Source organism: Fringilla coelebs (assembly GCF_963513975.1).
Source record: "Fringilla coelebs genome assembly, chromosome: 5".
Classification (NCBI taxonomy): domain Eukaryota; kingdom Metazoa; phylum Chordata; class Aves; order Passeriformes; family Fringillidae; genus Fringilla; species Fringilla coelebs.
The window spans coordinates 12250595-12267408 of NC_140033.1; the positions used below are offsets into that span (position 1 = coordinate 12250595).

The 16814-nt window shown below is 37.7% G+C and overlaps 1 protein-coding gene across 2 annotated transcripts in view; it reads right to left on the minus strand.

The window, feature by feature from the left end:
• PTPN12 (protein tyrosine phosphatase non-receptor type 12) overlaps nucleotides 1-16814 on the minus strand; it is a 69285-nt gene that overhangs the window by 36046 nt on the left and 16425 nt on the right. For both annotated transcript variants that reach the window (XM_084206838.1, XM_084206837.1), the window contains exon 2: nucleotides 2365-2473. In XM_084206838.1, coding sequence (XP_084062964.1) covers nucleotides 2365-2473 — 109 coding nt within the window. The remainder of the gene's footprint in view (nucleotides 1-2364; nucleotides 2474-16814) is intronic.

The following is a 16814-nucleotide window of genomic DNA, read 5'->3' on the forward strand; positions in this document are numbered from 1 at the left end:
ATCCTCAGCAACATAAAAATAGCCTTATTATTTGTTGACAGAATAAATGAAACATTTTGTTATTCTTTTTGGCCTTAAAAAAAGTGCATATTTATTACAACAACTTGATTGTTACTAAAATGGTGTAGGTGGTTGGCAGGTTTGCCAGTCCTTCCAGCTCTTGTTGATAACAACACTTATTAGCTATCATATAAAAATTGTTCAGACTATCTCTACAGTAGAGGTTTTTTCAGTTGAAAATCCATATCAAAAAGGAAATGATATTTAAATGGGGCAACAGAAGTATCTGTAGAAACAGCAGCTGCTCAAGCAATTTGTTACTTTTTGCTCCCAGGGTCAATTCCTCAACCACAGAACAGCTGCTAAACCTTTGATTAGACCTAAATTCAAGAAAAAGACAAAGAACAAATACATTTCAAAAGAGAAAATACAGTTAGTTGGGTTGGTTTGTCAAAACATCACTGATAATAAAACAAGGAACCATGCCTAGAAGAAGTAAATGCAAGAGTTATTTCTATACAAAAAGCTCTCCCAAAAAGCTGGTGAAATTTTTCTGCCAGAGTACCCATAACAGGCAAAAAAATCTGTTACCATGTAATGCTTCTTAAAAAAGCACAAGTGTAAATTAGAAGACTTTCAGATCACAAATCTAAAGACAACACACTCATATAAAGGCCTAGAAAAACCCTTAAAACACATTGCACAGTTACACACTGATACATAGACTGTAAAGACAAGAACATTCTCTAAGCATGAAATGGTGTCACTGACTTTATACTAAAAACTGCTTTTAAGTGGCAGAAGAGACTAATTAAAGTAGCAGGCTAATAAGGGATCCTATTTTAGCACAGTAGATTAAAAATTCTAAAGCAGTTTCCAAATGTCAACATTGCCATCCTGTCTCTGTGTGCCACAGCTCATCTGTTACAGAGCTTAAGGTCTGGAACAGAATTTCCCCCAAAAAATCCACTGCAGTTCTCAGCTTCTGAAGATTAAGTGCTTGGATATTGTTGTATAACTTAAAGGCTCAGTTCACAATAACTAATTGGTTCTTCAGGTGACCAGTGAATACCATGTTGCATTTAACTACCATTTAGGATGGCTTAGTAAACTGTAATGGGAACATGCATCCTACTGTGAAGCCAGTGTTGAGTTAGTGCTGAGGTACTGATCTCTCTGGTAACAATTTCTGATAAATTCAGCACTAATCTCTGATTAAGTTACAAATGTACATTATTTCCTGGATTTACACGAGATAGGCAAAGTCCCCATATCTTTCTCCTGCTTCACATTTCAAGTTAATCTTCCATCACTTCATTGCTGGACACTTTGGATGTTTAAGACATTCACTTAAACTGAAAATGCATCTTCAGTTTTCCTCAATGTCAGTTTTGAAGTTCACTCATTTCCCCACTGTGAGCTTTATTCCCTCCCAGATCCCAGTGGCCCAGCTCTTATTTCCACAGAAATAAAACCACAGTCTCACCAATTCAGCCTGGCTGCTATGAAGATTTCACTATATTGTTCACAATCTACCAAAATGCCAGGTCACTGTTAATAAGATGACAATAACGACTTCTGCTCTCTTTTTCACTCTGCCTACTAAACATTTCCTCCCAACTAATAACCAGAGTAAAGTGTACCTGTTCTGGACAAGAGAAGTGGCATTTGTCAGAAGGCTACCCTTTAATCTCAGCTGTTCAGATCCAGAAGCACAGGGAGCTGTGCCTCAGGAGCTACACAAAGTGAGCATGTAACAGACAGTCTTGTAAATTCAGATCACTGATCTGTAATATTCACATTGGTGGGTTTAAAATCTAAACTGTGCTCTGACTTTTGCTTTCTGTGTCCACACATTAAAAAGAATTTCATTTAGACTCTAGCAAAATAGAAACCAAAGCTAATCCAGCACAGAAAGATTTTCAAGACCATTTGCAGGATACAAACAGGCAAAAAATACCTATTTTACATCAAAACAGGTTCCTTAAGCCTCCTAAGAATTTCACCTACAGTATATGTTGACATTTTCTTGTTTTCTACCATTAATAACATGCTCCTAAGGAAAACATACATTTAAGCATCTAGTAAAGTTCTCAGCTACTCCGAGCTAAAATGACAGTGTCGGCTCAATACAGCTTCAGAACCAGAACACCTTTGTCTTTGGGTGATACCTCTCCTGATAAAATATAAGAATATTCAGTCACTTTGCCTTCCAAGTTAAAAATAAAAATTTTAAGAATGTCATCTGTCAGCAAATTATCTCCAATTTTGCTTTTCAGTAATAACTAAAAAGTAAAATTCAAAATACATGGAGAATAACAAGCCCTTTCCTTTGTCTTCTATTAACATGTGAATCAGACTTACATGGCAATATATCCTTGTATCTATTCTTTTTAACATTTTCTTCTTTTTCTCCAGTGGCTGTTGGGTAGATCTTCTCTGTTCTGTATTTTGTTGATAATCTTCTTAATCTCTGGAATAAAAGATTTATGTTAAATTTCCAAGCCTCAAGATAAACATCACAAGGGATTAGTTTCATTGATGAAGATGATCACTTGGGAAAAAAAATAAATCTCTCCTTTTATGATATTCACTACAATAAAGTTTAAACACCTAGTTATCCAGTTCTTTTAGCACATCAAGGTTATACACAAGTTGATTCCAGCTCTATGCATCATGAGACATGGAACTTTGGAAAAGCCAGTACAGCACCAGCATGAACTATGGCTGTATTTTACTTGGACAATGCATTGCCCTGTTGAGTAACAACTGCATTAAGAATACCTGTGAGAAACAAATATCTCAGGGTACCTGGAGGAAGAGCACAGCACGGGCTGGCTCAGGAACAGCTGGTACTTGGCTCTGAGGCACCAAGCTTCCAGCACTGACAACTGAATAGAAACCAAAATCTTACATTTAACAAGTGCCAACTCCTAATGCCCAACTCCTGCTGAGTTTCCAGCTCAAAGAAAGAAGGTCCCTGTATCTGTATAGGCACAAGCTATTCACATTTAAGATGAGTGACAGGGGGTCTGCTCTACTCACAACAGTATGTCATTTTCCCCCCCTCCATCTATTTAAAATCCTAGAAATGTGAGAGTCAAAATCTCTAATAATAAAAACCAGCCCCTGCCTTGCAGTAACCTAGGAAATAAGAAGAGCAATACAGCTTTTATCATTCCAAACAAGTTAGGCCTTTGCAGCCTTAAAAGTGAGGAGTAAAAGTTCTCATTGAAAAAAATAAATACAAGAGGAGCCAGCAATCCTTGTTATTTTAAACTGAGTACACATCCAGATTCAAAAAGAACACCAAAGAACTAAGAAATTTAACTCTGGTGGCTGCAAACCCAGCCATTCTATCAACACTGACACGGTGGTGCTGCATAAGGCTGCCAAAAGGAAGACTGAAAGTAGCTCCAAACAAGTTTAGCATCTCCAGTGAAGGATGTTCTGCCCAGGTAGAAGGACAGCACTTCATGTTTCCCTCCCTCTGTATTCAACTCATCACTGTACATCTGAAGACTCAAAGCAGTCATGATTCATGTTCTTTTGGGGAAGGGGGACAATGGGAGAGGTTTTTTGCCACTTAAAAATGTAAATCTTGTTTGTCACTGACTGTGCAACAACCTACAGGCAGAAAGGCATTGTAACAAAGATGATCTGTCTGGAAAGCCAGTTTTAGTAGCTTTAGAAGAATTCAGTAAGAAAACATTTGGGACACCACTCACCACACACTTTAATTAAAAAATGTTTTGGCAACTCAAGCCCTTCAATAATTCCTCCTAATTTATTATGCAATTAAGGTGACTAATTATGCATATTAGGTCCAAAATTGTCCTAGCCCCACCCTCAACATGAAGAATAAAATCGCATAAAACTTAACATCTCTCTTACATAGAGAAAAACATTTTTATGAAATTTATATGGATATAGCAAAAAAAAAAATCAAATTGCCTATGTAAATGTGGATAAATCCTGCCATTAATTTATTGAATACACATCTAATAAACCAGAAAAGTGACATTTGCAGAGCAAAAACAAATGGCAAAGTAAAAAAAAAAATAAAGCAAATCAAGAAGCACCAGTTTTCAATTTTTTTCTCTTCTGCAAGGACTTCATCACAGATTCAATCACTGAACACTAAAAAGAGCACCAGAACTGGCCTGCAACTATTTTTTTTCCTTAAAATGAATTTTCTTAAGAAATCTGCAATATTAATCAATGAAACAAAACAATAAATATCTGGATATGTGGTAGTGTCTGACCACACAGCGACCAAGCTGCTGAATATTTAACCTGAAAGTGTTGTGAAAGTGAGGTACAGGAAGATTCCTAAAAAGACACAAACAGTTCCTGAAGCCCTCATGGTAGACTATGCTCATCTTTGCAACACTAAAAATAAATTCACAGCATAACCTGAACACACAGCAGGCAGAGAAACCTGGTTTGTCACACAGCACACACAAAGAATACCACTGCATGTGGGAGACTGTCCTACATAACATTCACCTTTCCTCACAAAAAGTCAAAAAATATCACTTGTGCTAAGACTGAACACACCCAGGAGTCTAGAAAAAGCCAAATGAATGCACATAATTTGGCTAAACCAGCTATGAACTGCAAGGCTGAGAAATACTTTGAAATAGGCTATGAATCTCCAGTGAAGAGGGGGGGGAAAAAAGCAAAGACCAACAATGACTCTTTCCAAGCACAGTCATTAATATGATTTTGTGTATTGTTCCAACATGATTGTGAGTCTTAAAGGGTTTTCCCCTCCATCTTACTGATTACTATAGGGCAAATGTCATGATTCTGCTTAAAAGAAGTTTAGAGAAAAACTACTTCTACAAACCATGACTAAAAGCAGAAGTTATTTTACAAGAGAAAGAACACACTCAGGGAAGTCAGGTTAGGTATCAAAAGGTAGGAAGATGATCCTTTTTGGGTAAGCCCATTTTAAAAGCACTAAGAAAAAAGGCATGCACTTCCACCAACACAATTTGGACAAACTGTAAGCCAAAAAGGCTCGAGTGACTAGTACCAACTTTCATTTTCTAGAAAACAATGCCATGAGAATCCAGCAAAGACTTCTTCCCTTCATGATTCAATCTCCCCTCCTCTGCAATTTGCTAAACAGATCAGAAAGTAGGATTAGCTTAGCTCAGTTCCAAGGCAAAGCCTGGAAATGAAATACAGGTTGATTTTAGCACACATCTGTTCCTAAAATACTTCAGGATCCATACTTTTAACGCATGTTTGCCAGTTGCTCTGTGACGTGGGAAATAGAAGATACCTAAGTACAGTCCTGAGAGCAATCAAAATGAGTAGGGAGCATTCTTTACAATTTATAGTAGTATCTGCTACACAGAATAATATCTATTTCATGCTTTGGAAGAGGAAGAATTGACTAAAGAGTAAGGAAAGAATTTTTAAAACTGAGCTTTGAACAGAATACCAGAGGAATGGAAAAGTGCCAGACTCAGTAGAGGATTCTGCCCTACATGCAATAGAAAATTCCTGCAGAAGGCTATTGCAGTGTGTGCTGACAGCCTGCTGTGGGATGCAAAGGATCCAGTGCTTCCTAGGTTACAGCCCAGAGTGACCAGGAGGAGGAGAATGTACTCAATAGCAGAAAGGGGGTAATGACAGGGCAGAAGAGAAAAGAATTCTGTTCAGACTACACTAAGCTGTCAGGACAGGCAGCAAGATCCATCTCAGCCCAGTTTCAAGCTAATTCTTAATAAACAGCTGTTTATGAAGCACTCATTTGGGTAAAGTCAGTCAACTGCCAAACTGCTTCCCTGAAGATTCTTGGGCACCAAGAGCAGGGACATGGCAGGTTCAGCCTGGTGCCCCTGCAGACAGCGCTGGGCCTTCCGTGACACCCGCCTGCTCAGTGGGACCGCTGTCCTGGCACCACAGAAATCCTCACTGGCATGTTCTTTCAAGAACAAGCAAAATGGTCAAAGACTAAGCATGATGAGCCAGAAATATGCACTTTAAGAGCTGCATTCACAAGGCCTTTAGTTCCAGTCATTAGAAAAGCTCGATTTTAATTCTGCTTATTCACTGCGTGACAGAAGTGGTTTGTGGAGTGGTGACAAACACCACATGTGACAGTGGGGAGAAGAGTCTTTGAAACAATTAGTTTCAGAAACATACTTCCAACTTCCACAGTGGTTTTACAATCTGTACTACAAATCTACTTCAGTTTTTACAAAAAGAGAAACCAGCTTTTCAAGACCAACTTGTGGAATCCTACCATATTAAGAAGAAGTTTGTCCAATCAGTTAAGGAAATACAGATCTTTGACTTTCATTGTCTGTTTATTTATTTATTTAACACTTTAGAAAGCCTTTAAAGACACAATGCCTAATATCATAGAAGCGCTGTTTGTGGATTAAAGAAAGCATTTATATAGCCTACTGAAATTTAAAGAACTCACTTCAAAAGCATAAACTTTATTTAAGATACTTGACTTCTTTCTGGGCTTCTTTGCAAGGAGAAAAAGAGAAATATTTCACCAGTTTCTATTATCTCAAGTCTTCAAACTGCCTTCAAGCCTTGTCTGACATTTCTAGCTGGCAAAACAAGAGACAATACAATAGACATGTTCTCTTGACTCTCCTTTCTGGCCATTCCTGAGGAGCAGGACATATCATAGTGCCAGAAGCGAGGCGCTACAGCATTCCACAACACCCCCTTGCCATGTGAACACAGGCCATAGAACCAGGCTCAGGAAGCTCTACACAACCAGCTCTGGCAGTGATCTACTGACATTGTGCCAATCACCCAGGAACATATTTTGTTCTGCAAAATTTGCCAAAGTGCATTAAGAAATACTCAAGGAAACAAGAAATTAAAGAAAAGCTTCTATAAAAGTTATCTTAAAAATGAGAGCATAAAAGAAGATGCTAGGAACCACTTGAAAAATGTTGTATTAATGCACTCATTTCATTAAATAACACAGCTATTTCTATCATAAGGTGGGCATTGCATTTTTCTTACTAACAGGAAGGGAAGAAAAAAACAAGAATTACGTGTAACTCTGGTCTCATTCAAATAATTTAGATAAAGCTCACCAGGGCAGAATACATTCCCTAGTACTTATACAGTGAGAAAAATGTACCTGTATGGAGCAATGTGAACTAAATTACTACAAAAATGTCAGAATTACTATCTTCTGGTTATCTCTAGTCAGATAACCCAGGTTTCAGGTTCTGTACCTATGAATGAAGAAATGCCAGAGATGCCTTTGGAAACAGAGAGTTCATTGCACACTTTGGTATCAGTGCTCAAATGGGGCTCTGACTTCCTACAACTGCTTTGGTTCCAGAAGCATCTCAAGTTCAATGCCTTGCAAATCCAGCTGGAGTTTTCCTATACCACCTTCTCATCAGTGAGGTCTCTGGGAAACACCAAGACTAGCTGATGGTAGTAAAGTCAGGTGGAGAATGGACTATTCAGCAGAGCAGCTCCAGGTTGCAATAGCAAGGAACTAATGAACACAGTGAACACTACTTTGCCTTAGGAGTACTTGTAAAATAGCATACACTTGTGACCCATGTCAATATTTCCCCCTTGATTGCTGTCAGCTTTTAAACAGCAATTGTTTGCAAGAGTTCCTAGCCCTCCTGAAGGAGGGAAAAAGCCTTCCCAAACACTAATCAAACATAAACAGAATGACTCGGTTTTCTAAAACTTCACTGTATCTCAACATTCACAGATGGCTTTGGCTGCAAAAAACACAGGCCAGCAGTCTGCACTGGACCTATCTCTCTGAAACAAAGCCCTGAAGGGAGATTGCAGGCTGAACTGATAGAAGGAGGAGTTTTCATTGCCTTGGCATTCTCTTCTGGCAGCACTGACTAACCCTGAACTCCAGGTGCTCCAAGGGAATCTCTGCTGAAGTGATTAATAGACAAGCCTGGTAACTACACTCCCTTGGGAGCTCTGTCTTCAGCACTTCATAGCAGGACTCTGATGAGTCCAACAAACCCCACTGCATTCCAGGAAGCTTGTGGGAACCACATAGAGGAAGAATCCCTCCAAAATTACCCAGACAGTTGAAAATAGCATTATTTCAGTATTAGATTGTATGGTGTGTTTTGTGCAGGTGTTGGACTTCAGTGATCCTTGTGGGTCCCTTCCAACTCAGGACATTTTATGATTCTACATTATCTTAACTCTCTGATAGTTTCTCAGGAAAGAGGTGAATTCATGTTACTACACTAATTGGAGATTTCTATCCCACAAAGAAGTACTAGCCAATGAAGGTAGATCCATGCATGAGGTAGATCCTCATGCAGAGAAGGCAAAATGATAATACTGTAAGCAGCCTGTTAAGGTGTACATCCTACTTTCTCTGGTATCACATTAAAACCAGAATCAGGTAAAAAACTCCAACCAGCAGAATTACTTTCCAGAATCAGGTACTGTCAGAGTAAGACCAACATTTTGGTTGGTCTTACCAAACCTGTATTTTCCCCAAGAAAAATGTTACAATCAGACACATCTCCCACACTACTAATAAATAAAGACAGCTTTACACAGACACTATCAAAATGTGGGCTTCAAGTCTCCTTTCCTTTCCCTCATTTCTAAAACTATTTTTATATTATTTGCATGTTAATCCTAGTCAAAACTAGCAGTACTATCAATGACAATTTATGTTCAGCATCATAGTTAAGCCACATACCTACTGCCCGTTTTACAAGGCTGGAGAAGACTAAGTAGATCTGTGGTTTGGCGACAAGCAAGGAAATAATCGAGCAAATCAGAACATTAAATTACTAAAGCATAATCTGGTTTTAGCTATAAGCTAGGTTGCTTATGTATGTTCTGAGATATTTTAGAAAGTCCTGAAGCACACCCATTAAGAATTGGGATTATAACTTCCCATCTCTGAACCATACTGTTTCCCTAGCACCCTCACATTATAGCAGTGATTACTGTGAACACATTACAAGAAGTGAAAACGTGCTGGACAATGAAACAGTGACAGTTCTTTATAGATGATGAGTGAAGAACAAGAAAATTTCTATTAGTATGAAAGCACTCAATTAGAAGGCTGACTGCTTTGGACTCAAGTCTGGGAAGCACCTTGATACAAAACCAGAAAAGATTAACATTAGCATACACTACAACTAGCAGGCTTCTTAACTGTTAGAGCAATTCCAAAACAATTGTTGATAATTCAAAACAGAAACAAGCCTCAAATTTTTTTGCAACAAGATGACTTTTTGTCTTCACAATATAAACCCAGTCTATGGAAGCAAAGCAGTTGAGAAACAAAAGAAATAAAACTCATAAACCAGGGAACTCCCTTGTTTAAAAGCATGATTTCCAAGTTACTGGATTATTTTCCTCTTATTTCTTCAGTATTAGGCTTTATGCATGCTGGCAGTGCAGGTATATTAAAAGCATCACATTAATTTTTATTTAAAATAAAAAATGGTTATAGGTCTAGGTAAACTTCTTTTCAAGAGTCACTCTGAGTTATCCAGGAGAGGCTACCACACTGCAAGTCCACTCCATCTTTACAGTCTACCCCAGACTCTGCCTCTGAAGTAAATCAAATTTTGGCATCCTGGATGTGACACTACACCGTGAGTGCAATATTTGAGTGAACACTTCTACGGACCATGTCCTTCACCCAAAATAGAGATGAAGTAGATATTTGTCCTTCTCTCTGTTACACACACCAGATTTACTTCAAAACCCAACTGCTCTGATGTAACAGGAACAGATACCAAAGTAACAATGTCCCCAGGACACCCCTTGGAAACCTAGGAGAAAGTATCTAAAGGTGAGTTGAGACCTTTTCCACAAAGAAACACCCCAGAGGCAAGAGGTTTTATTCCAGTCAATCATGCAGCTAAACAGAACAAAAGCCAGATTTTTTCACGGCCACAGGAGGGGCTGGACCAGTCACTATTTGTGACAGCTTTGTAGCTCTTCAGCTTTAGTGCTTGTGTCTCAACCAACACAGCACCCTGAAACACTCAAAAGCACCCTGTGACAAGCATTCACAGGAAAACCTGCACAGCAAATACACATGAGGTACAATTCATATCAACAAACAGCACAGGGTTCTAAATAAGTACTAGGCTCTATCCTTGAAGAATATTGAAGTTTTTTAACCATATCAATTCCCCCTGAAATATTTCATCATCTATCACCACCTATTACTCCCCACTGTCTTTACCATTCCCTTGCCTGCAACTTCATAGCATGTGGCATGAAGCATTAAGATCCATGGAGAATGTATCTTACTTTTTTTCTGCTCAGCACCAAAGAAAAGGGGGGGAACCGACCCAAATTCTCCTCCCTCTTCCTTCACAAGATGCAAAACCCTTCCTCTTTTCCCACGCCTTGGAACACATTTCCTTGAGGTCAGTGTTTGTTTTCCAAGCAATTCATACAAGGTGGAAAAAAAAAAAAAAGGCACCATGACTGAAACAGGAAACACTGAGCTTTCACTCCAACAGAAGCAAACTAGAATTTCCTACCTGCTAATCCCCCAGTACCAAAGCTGCCATAAATAAAGGCACAGGAGAATAGTCTTAGAGCCTTATAAAAACCTAATTTAAGCCTTTTAATAAATCTGCACACACTCACACACACTCCCTCAAAAAAGGTCTGCCATAGCAGTTAGGTCCTGCCTTCCCAAAAGAGTTTTAACAGCCATGTCTTGCAAATTTATCTGAAACACATATCCTGCCCTGTAAACTTTCACTAAGAATGATTTTAAGCTGAAAAGCTGGAGCCTAACAACCACTCTGGGTAAAAGGCAGGGCTGTTTGTGCACTCAAGAAACACTGTAACTGCAATCTAGTTTTGAGTCCAAATTACCTTACTGAAACATCTCTAGAGCTCAGAGGTGCTGCTCCTTTCAGCGACATCCTTTGGCATACAGTTGAATTGCTATTCAATGACACATGTTTAGTGTTTAATATACAATTCAAATAAAAAAGATGCCAATTTTGTCTTTCACCAGAAGTCTTAACTACGTTTTTTTTATAAGCAAGCTTGAACCTTGTATAGAAACACAGTATTTTTAGAGACTTTCAGCAGTTTAGAACCCCCACTATTCAGCAGATAAGACTAGGATACTAATAATATAGTTATGCCAGGTCATGATTGGCAAATAAAACCCCCAGTATTTAATAAATAAAAATAAGAAAACTTTTGACAAACACTGAATCAGTACTTCCATGCAGCAACTCATACACAGGGAATATATAAAGTATTGTAAAAAAATGATAAGACATCAAACAGAAAATACATTTTTACTATCTAGAGAAAACACACAACTATTTTCACCCTTTCCTTGAGGCTGTGTTTGGAAGCCAAGGAATGTGCTAGTCATAAAGAGGCCATTTATGATAGAGTTCAAAAGCATTTTAAGAGCTAGAAAGAAGTAGCCTCAGTAAAGTCACAAACTTGTACTAAGATTTCAACTGTAATAACCCTAGCTAATAACCAGCACAATATTTACAGAGAGACAAAGCAATTTTGTGTTGTAATCATTTACATTTGCAGTGTCTGTCAATTTTTGCCTAACAAATTTGTCCCCAACAATTCAGAAGCACACACCTTCTAAGCATAATTCTGGTTTCAAAAAGAGACAGGAGAGGGAACCCAATGGCCAACAAAATTCTCATTATTCTGGCAGAAAGAGCTATAAAGCAACTATTGAAATGGAACCAAAGCAGTAATGGCTAGTACAGAAACAATAAATTCAGACAACCACTTATTTCCATGCATGATTTTAGATTATTTCTCTCCATTAAAGTTCTTGCTTTAGTGGCTGAACATTCAAGTAGAACTGTTAAATGTTCAAATGCTTGAACAAGATGAACTTTGCCATTTAATTTGTTTCTGCTGAATTCAAGGAAAGCTCCTTAAATCTTCTCAATTCATGCTACATTGTATGCAATTGTCCCCCACAAAAAAAAACCACAGGCATCTGCACAGTATTACCATGAAGAGTACACATTATAGTATTAATATAGTGTTACAACTCCAGGAGAATGTTTCTTACTTGCCTCATACTTTGTTCAATAAGCACATGAAGAAAAGGAAAAGGCTGTGCTTCTCCAACACAACCATTTATTGTTTGACATACCATTAACAATTTGAATTCCATGGTAACCTTAACCCAGGTATTCTCAGGCCATGCCAATCCAAAAGTGGCTACAAAGGAAACAGTTGTCTCTTTGGCAGGCCTGTATCTTGACAAGACACAAAGACAAGAATACTACACTGAAGTTACCAGAAAGCAAATGAAAGTACTCTTTCAATCAAACAGTTTGAAGTCTAACCTTTTTAAAATCATGAACATTTTGGAGGAAATTTTAATTCTGAAGACTCACAAAAGCTTGTACCTAAAGAATCAAGTAAAAGACATTCATTGTACATCCTCTTAAAACCAGTGTTGAAAACCTATACCACTATAATCCTCATACTTTTACAATAAAGCCTTTAGACATATTTTATTCTGTACATCAAAAATGCAGTTCTGATTTTAAATTATTTTCCAAATAGTTGCAAGATGCCTTGTTTACATTTACAATGCAATCATTTCTGTAATTTTTATATTTTGAAGAGCAAAGAAAAAATTACCTCATATGAAGTATATGCTCAATCACCTAAAGGTTTTTAAGTACTCCACAACTTAAATTTGCTACACAGCTAATGTGCAAAATACAGTCCTTCCTGTCAAATTTCAACAAACAGAAAGTTCCTCAAGTCAACTGGGAGAATGAATCTGGTTCAGACAAGGGCCTTGTCAATCAAGCTGCTGATAAATTTAAAATAAACCTCAGCTGCCATTGCTTTGAAAAGATTAATATTTACAATCCAGAATGTACAAGCCGATAGTTTGTTTGGTAAACAATAGCATGGGGTTTTTATCTGATCCACAAACAACTTTATTCAACACCTCCAGGTTCTGGATGACAGATTTACTTCCAGGTATTTCAGAAACATACAGGAACACCTTCAGATCCCACCTCAAGATCTTTATCTATAATTCTCATCTATGTGGAATATGTGACTCCACTTCCTTTCTTGGAAAAGGAAACTGTTCCAATCTGAGCTTCAAACAAGTATTTGATATGGTGCCAATTTAAAAGAAGAGTATGTGAATTTCTACAGGAATTCAGTCCAGACTAGCCTCTTTAGTTTGTTTTCACAAGGAAAAATGTAAAAAAAAAAAAAGTAAAAAAATCATCTGACTGAAAGGATTTCACAAGCAGAGTTTCTCAAAAGAACTTCCCAGACCAAGCAGGCATTTTCCTTCATGACCTCTCCAGCAAAGCAGTGCACACTAACAAACATTTGATGACAAACCAGAAGACAGTAAGAGATGAAGATGGGAATATAACATTAACCAAGTGAACCAACTTTCAGGCTAAAAGAAAAAAGAAAAAACCTCAAAAGTGCCAAATAAAGTTGTAGGCTAGAAGTTATAATGAAGAAACACAAATGCATATCATAAATAACTAAGTGGCAACTCAAGAATTATTGAAGTAACCAAGGGAAAAAGGCACAGAGTGGTTGCTGATAACTGTATTCAGTAGTTAGTGCAGCATGTTGGCAAGCTACAGATGGGACAATATAAATTCTCAACAAATAACAGGCCACAGAAAAAAAAAGTTTTTCTTCTTAATTAACATAAGAGGTTAGTTAAAGGTGTGATTTTTCTGTTTTGATGGAGTATGTTTTTAATTTCTTTGTGGTCTGGAATTAGTAAAACTAATTCAACTTGAAATTAATTAAATTTTCCTTTTAGGACAGAGGCATTCATATTCTACTATTGCTTGCATTGCCTAAATGCACACAAAAAGTGTTAATAGCTTTTACATTTGTTTCCTGGTAACTCATATAAAACATGAATTTATTTTTTTTATGGCAATGGTTTTGGTTGTAATAGTCTGGTTTAATTTGGAGATACTTTCAAAGTAACCAAAGAATGCTAGCAAATATTAGCATCTTTCAGGGAACAAAAAAGAAAATAAAAATCTATGTTTCCTCTGGATAAGGAAGCAATATTTTCCTTTTAAAAACAATCCCTGAACATTTAAGTCTAATACCCTCATCCTAAGCAATATCAGTCTATACTTTATATAAACCTTGTACCATTAAAGGGGCCTGAAACACTTTTCTTTGATTTTAAGTCCTAATTTAAGTTCCTTGAAATTGTCTCATTCTAACCACATTTACAAAGTTACCAGATGGTAAACAAATCCAAACCCAGTACGTTATTGTTTAATGAGTACTAGTGCAGAATAGCTTAAACACTTGAGAGATCAAACAATAATCTGCAGCAATACTTAAGCATGATATCTCCTGCTGTCAAGCTTTAAGCAGTGTTTATTTTCTCTAATAAAGAAATGTGGATTTTATTACTTCAGAAACAAAATGTCTATTTTTGTCTTTAAAGAAATACTAACATTTTGATGAATATTTTCAGAAAGTTTGATTTCTAAGCACTGTTCTCTGCTTAGGAACATTCCTGGAAAATCTGCGGTTTTGTTAAATCTTCTGCTACTTGGTTCCCAGTTAAACTAACATGTCCAGGACAAGTTGCAAGGCAGCTATTAGGCAATTATTAGGCTTCAAATTTCATGGAAAGAACTGGCACAGAACTGGAGGCAACTCAGAGGCACTGTCTGTGTCAGAGGTGAGAAGCTGGAACACCTGCTGAGAGCTGGGGTTGTTCAGCCTGGAGAAGAGAAGGCTGCAAGGAGACCTTAGAGCAGCCAACACCAGAGATGGAGAGAGACTTGTTCCAAGGACATGGGCAATGGCTTCAAACTGCCCATGGCAGGGCCATTGGAATGAGATGATCTTTAAGGTCCTATCCAATCCAAACTCAATGATTTTATGATCTACCTCTTGCTGTGCTCCACAGGTATCTTATGTTCTTCACAGGCTGGAAGGACAACTGCCAATGCCCTAACTTGAATCATTTTATTACAAACAATCAAGGCTCATATGCTGGTGACTTGAAGGAAAAAAAACTCCAAAACCCAACAACCTCACACAACTAACTACTTTGACTGCACAGACTTCTCTCCTTAAACTCCTGAAGTTACATAAAAATTGATTGGGCTTTTCCTTTTTTTTTTTCTTTGTCCTAACAACCCCAAGGATCTAAATGAAAGAAAAATTAATTAATTAATGTTTAGAAGTAAGACAGCCACAAAGCAGCAGTTCTCCTGCTCTGTGTCAGTGGAACCCATCCACTAGATGTCAGTGTCCTCTTGGGCAGAGGAAAACCTTGGACCCCCCAGTGGAAAAAGGGCAGCTGGCAGTCCTTGGTTATCAGGCCAACTGTACAGGAGGAAATTCTTATAAAGCATCCCTGGGCCACAACAGAAGCAGCCAGTAACAGCAGCATTTGTGAGTAAGAGACACAGAACAAATATAGCACCAGACACAAAGCTCAGCCAATAGAGCTAGGAACCTCGTGACTAAGAACTCTTTTGTGAAACATTACTGACATTTTTCAGGATGCTGAACATGGGTGTTAAAAAACCTGAAAGATAAAGTTATTTCTATTTCCTACTTCTTGAAATACTCCAAAACACCAAACGGTGGTTTTGGACAAAAAAAAAAAAAAAAAACAAAAAAACAAAACCAAACCACAAGAATGGGTTCTACCTCTTCTACCTCTACTAAAATATAAGTCAGGCTTAAAGAAGCTTAGATTTGGAAGCAATAGTGTAAATTATTACAGCACAGTGTGAAATCCTCTGTGATAGGCATGAAACACCACACCCTAAATAAAGGGCAGAGCCAAAGTCAAAGTTCAGGCACATTAAGTGACTGCTGTCAGAAGAAATGGGTAGAACTTTCTCTTCACGTGAATTACATCTACATGTTAAGGCAAACTAAGTTTTGAATAGAACATTTCAGTTGGAAGAGACCTAAAATTATCATCTAGTCCAGCTGCCTGACCTCTTCTACAGTGTCTAAATTTAAGTCTGAAAGTAGAATACTGATATAAAAGGAATTTTAAACTTGACTGCAGGACCATAGTTGTAAACCACTGACACATCTACTACAAATTATGTTGGGCTGATAGGCAGGGGTATGCCAGAGGGGAAGCAGCATCATGCATTACAAAAGGAGACAGACAAAAAAGGAAGGTGAGAAAAAACAAGCCAGGTTTTTATGTTATATTTTAATGCATCCAGGATTGTAAGAAACCTATACAAGGAAATTATCACTGTAGTGGTAGCACACACAAGAAAACTCTTGGTTCTTGTGGAAGAGACTGGGAAGGCTATGAAGTTGAAAAAAATAGAAATTAAGTATTTCAGAGGGTTATGAAGTACAGATTTCTTTTTTTTTGAAGATATTGGATCAGTTTGCCGGACAATCTTTCAATCCCCCAGCAAGAAAAACCTTGAAGACAATTTGAATGAGCATAGGATCTGGCTAAAGACACATCCTGAAGAACCACTTATAGTTACTGCACGCTTACATCTGTTATTCTTGCCAGACAGGAAAAGGCTAAAAAAAAAATTCACCACAACTTTTCTCTTAGTGGAAAAAAAAAAAATAAAAAAGAAAATGGGGGAAGTTGAATGAAAGGAAATTATACAGAACTAAAAAAGTGAAACACTTGCAAGCAGTCCAGGGCCTGTTGAAACATGCCAGGTAGCTGTACCTGCCACTGTCCTGACCAGGGATGGGCTCTGGTGTCTTGTGCTCATCAACCTGCTGCTGCCATGGACACAGTCTGAGCTTCTACTCAGAATCTGCCATTGAGAAAGACTGGGAGGATGGCTCCATTCATT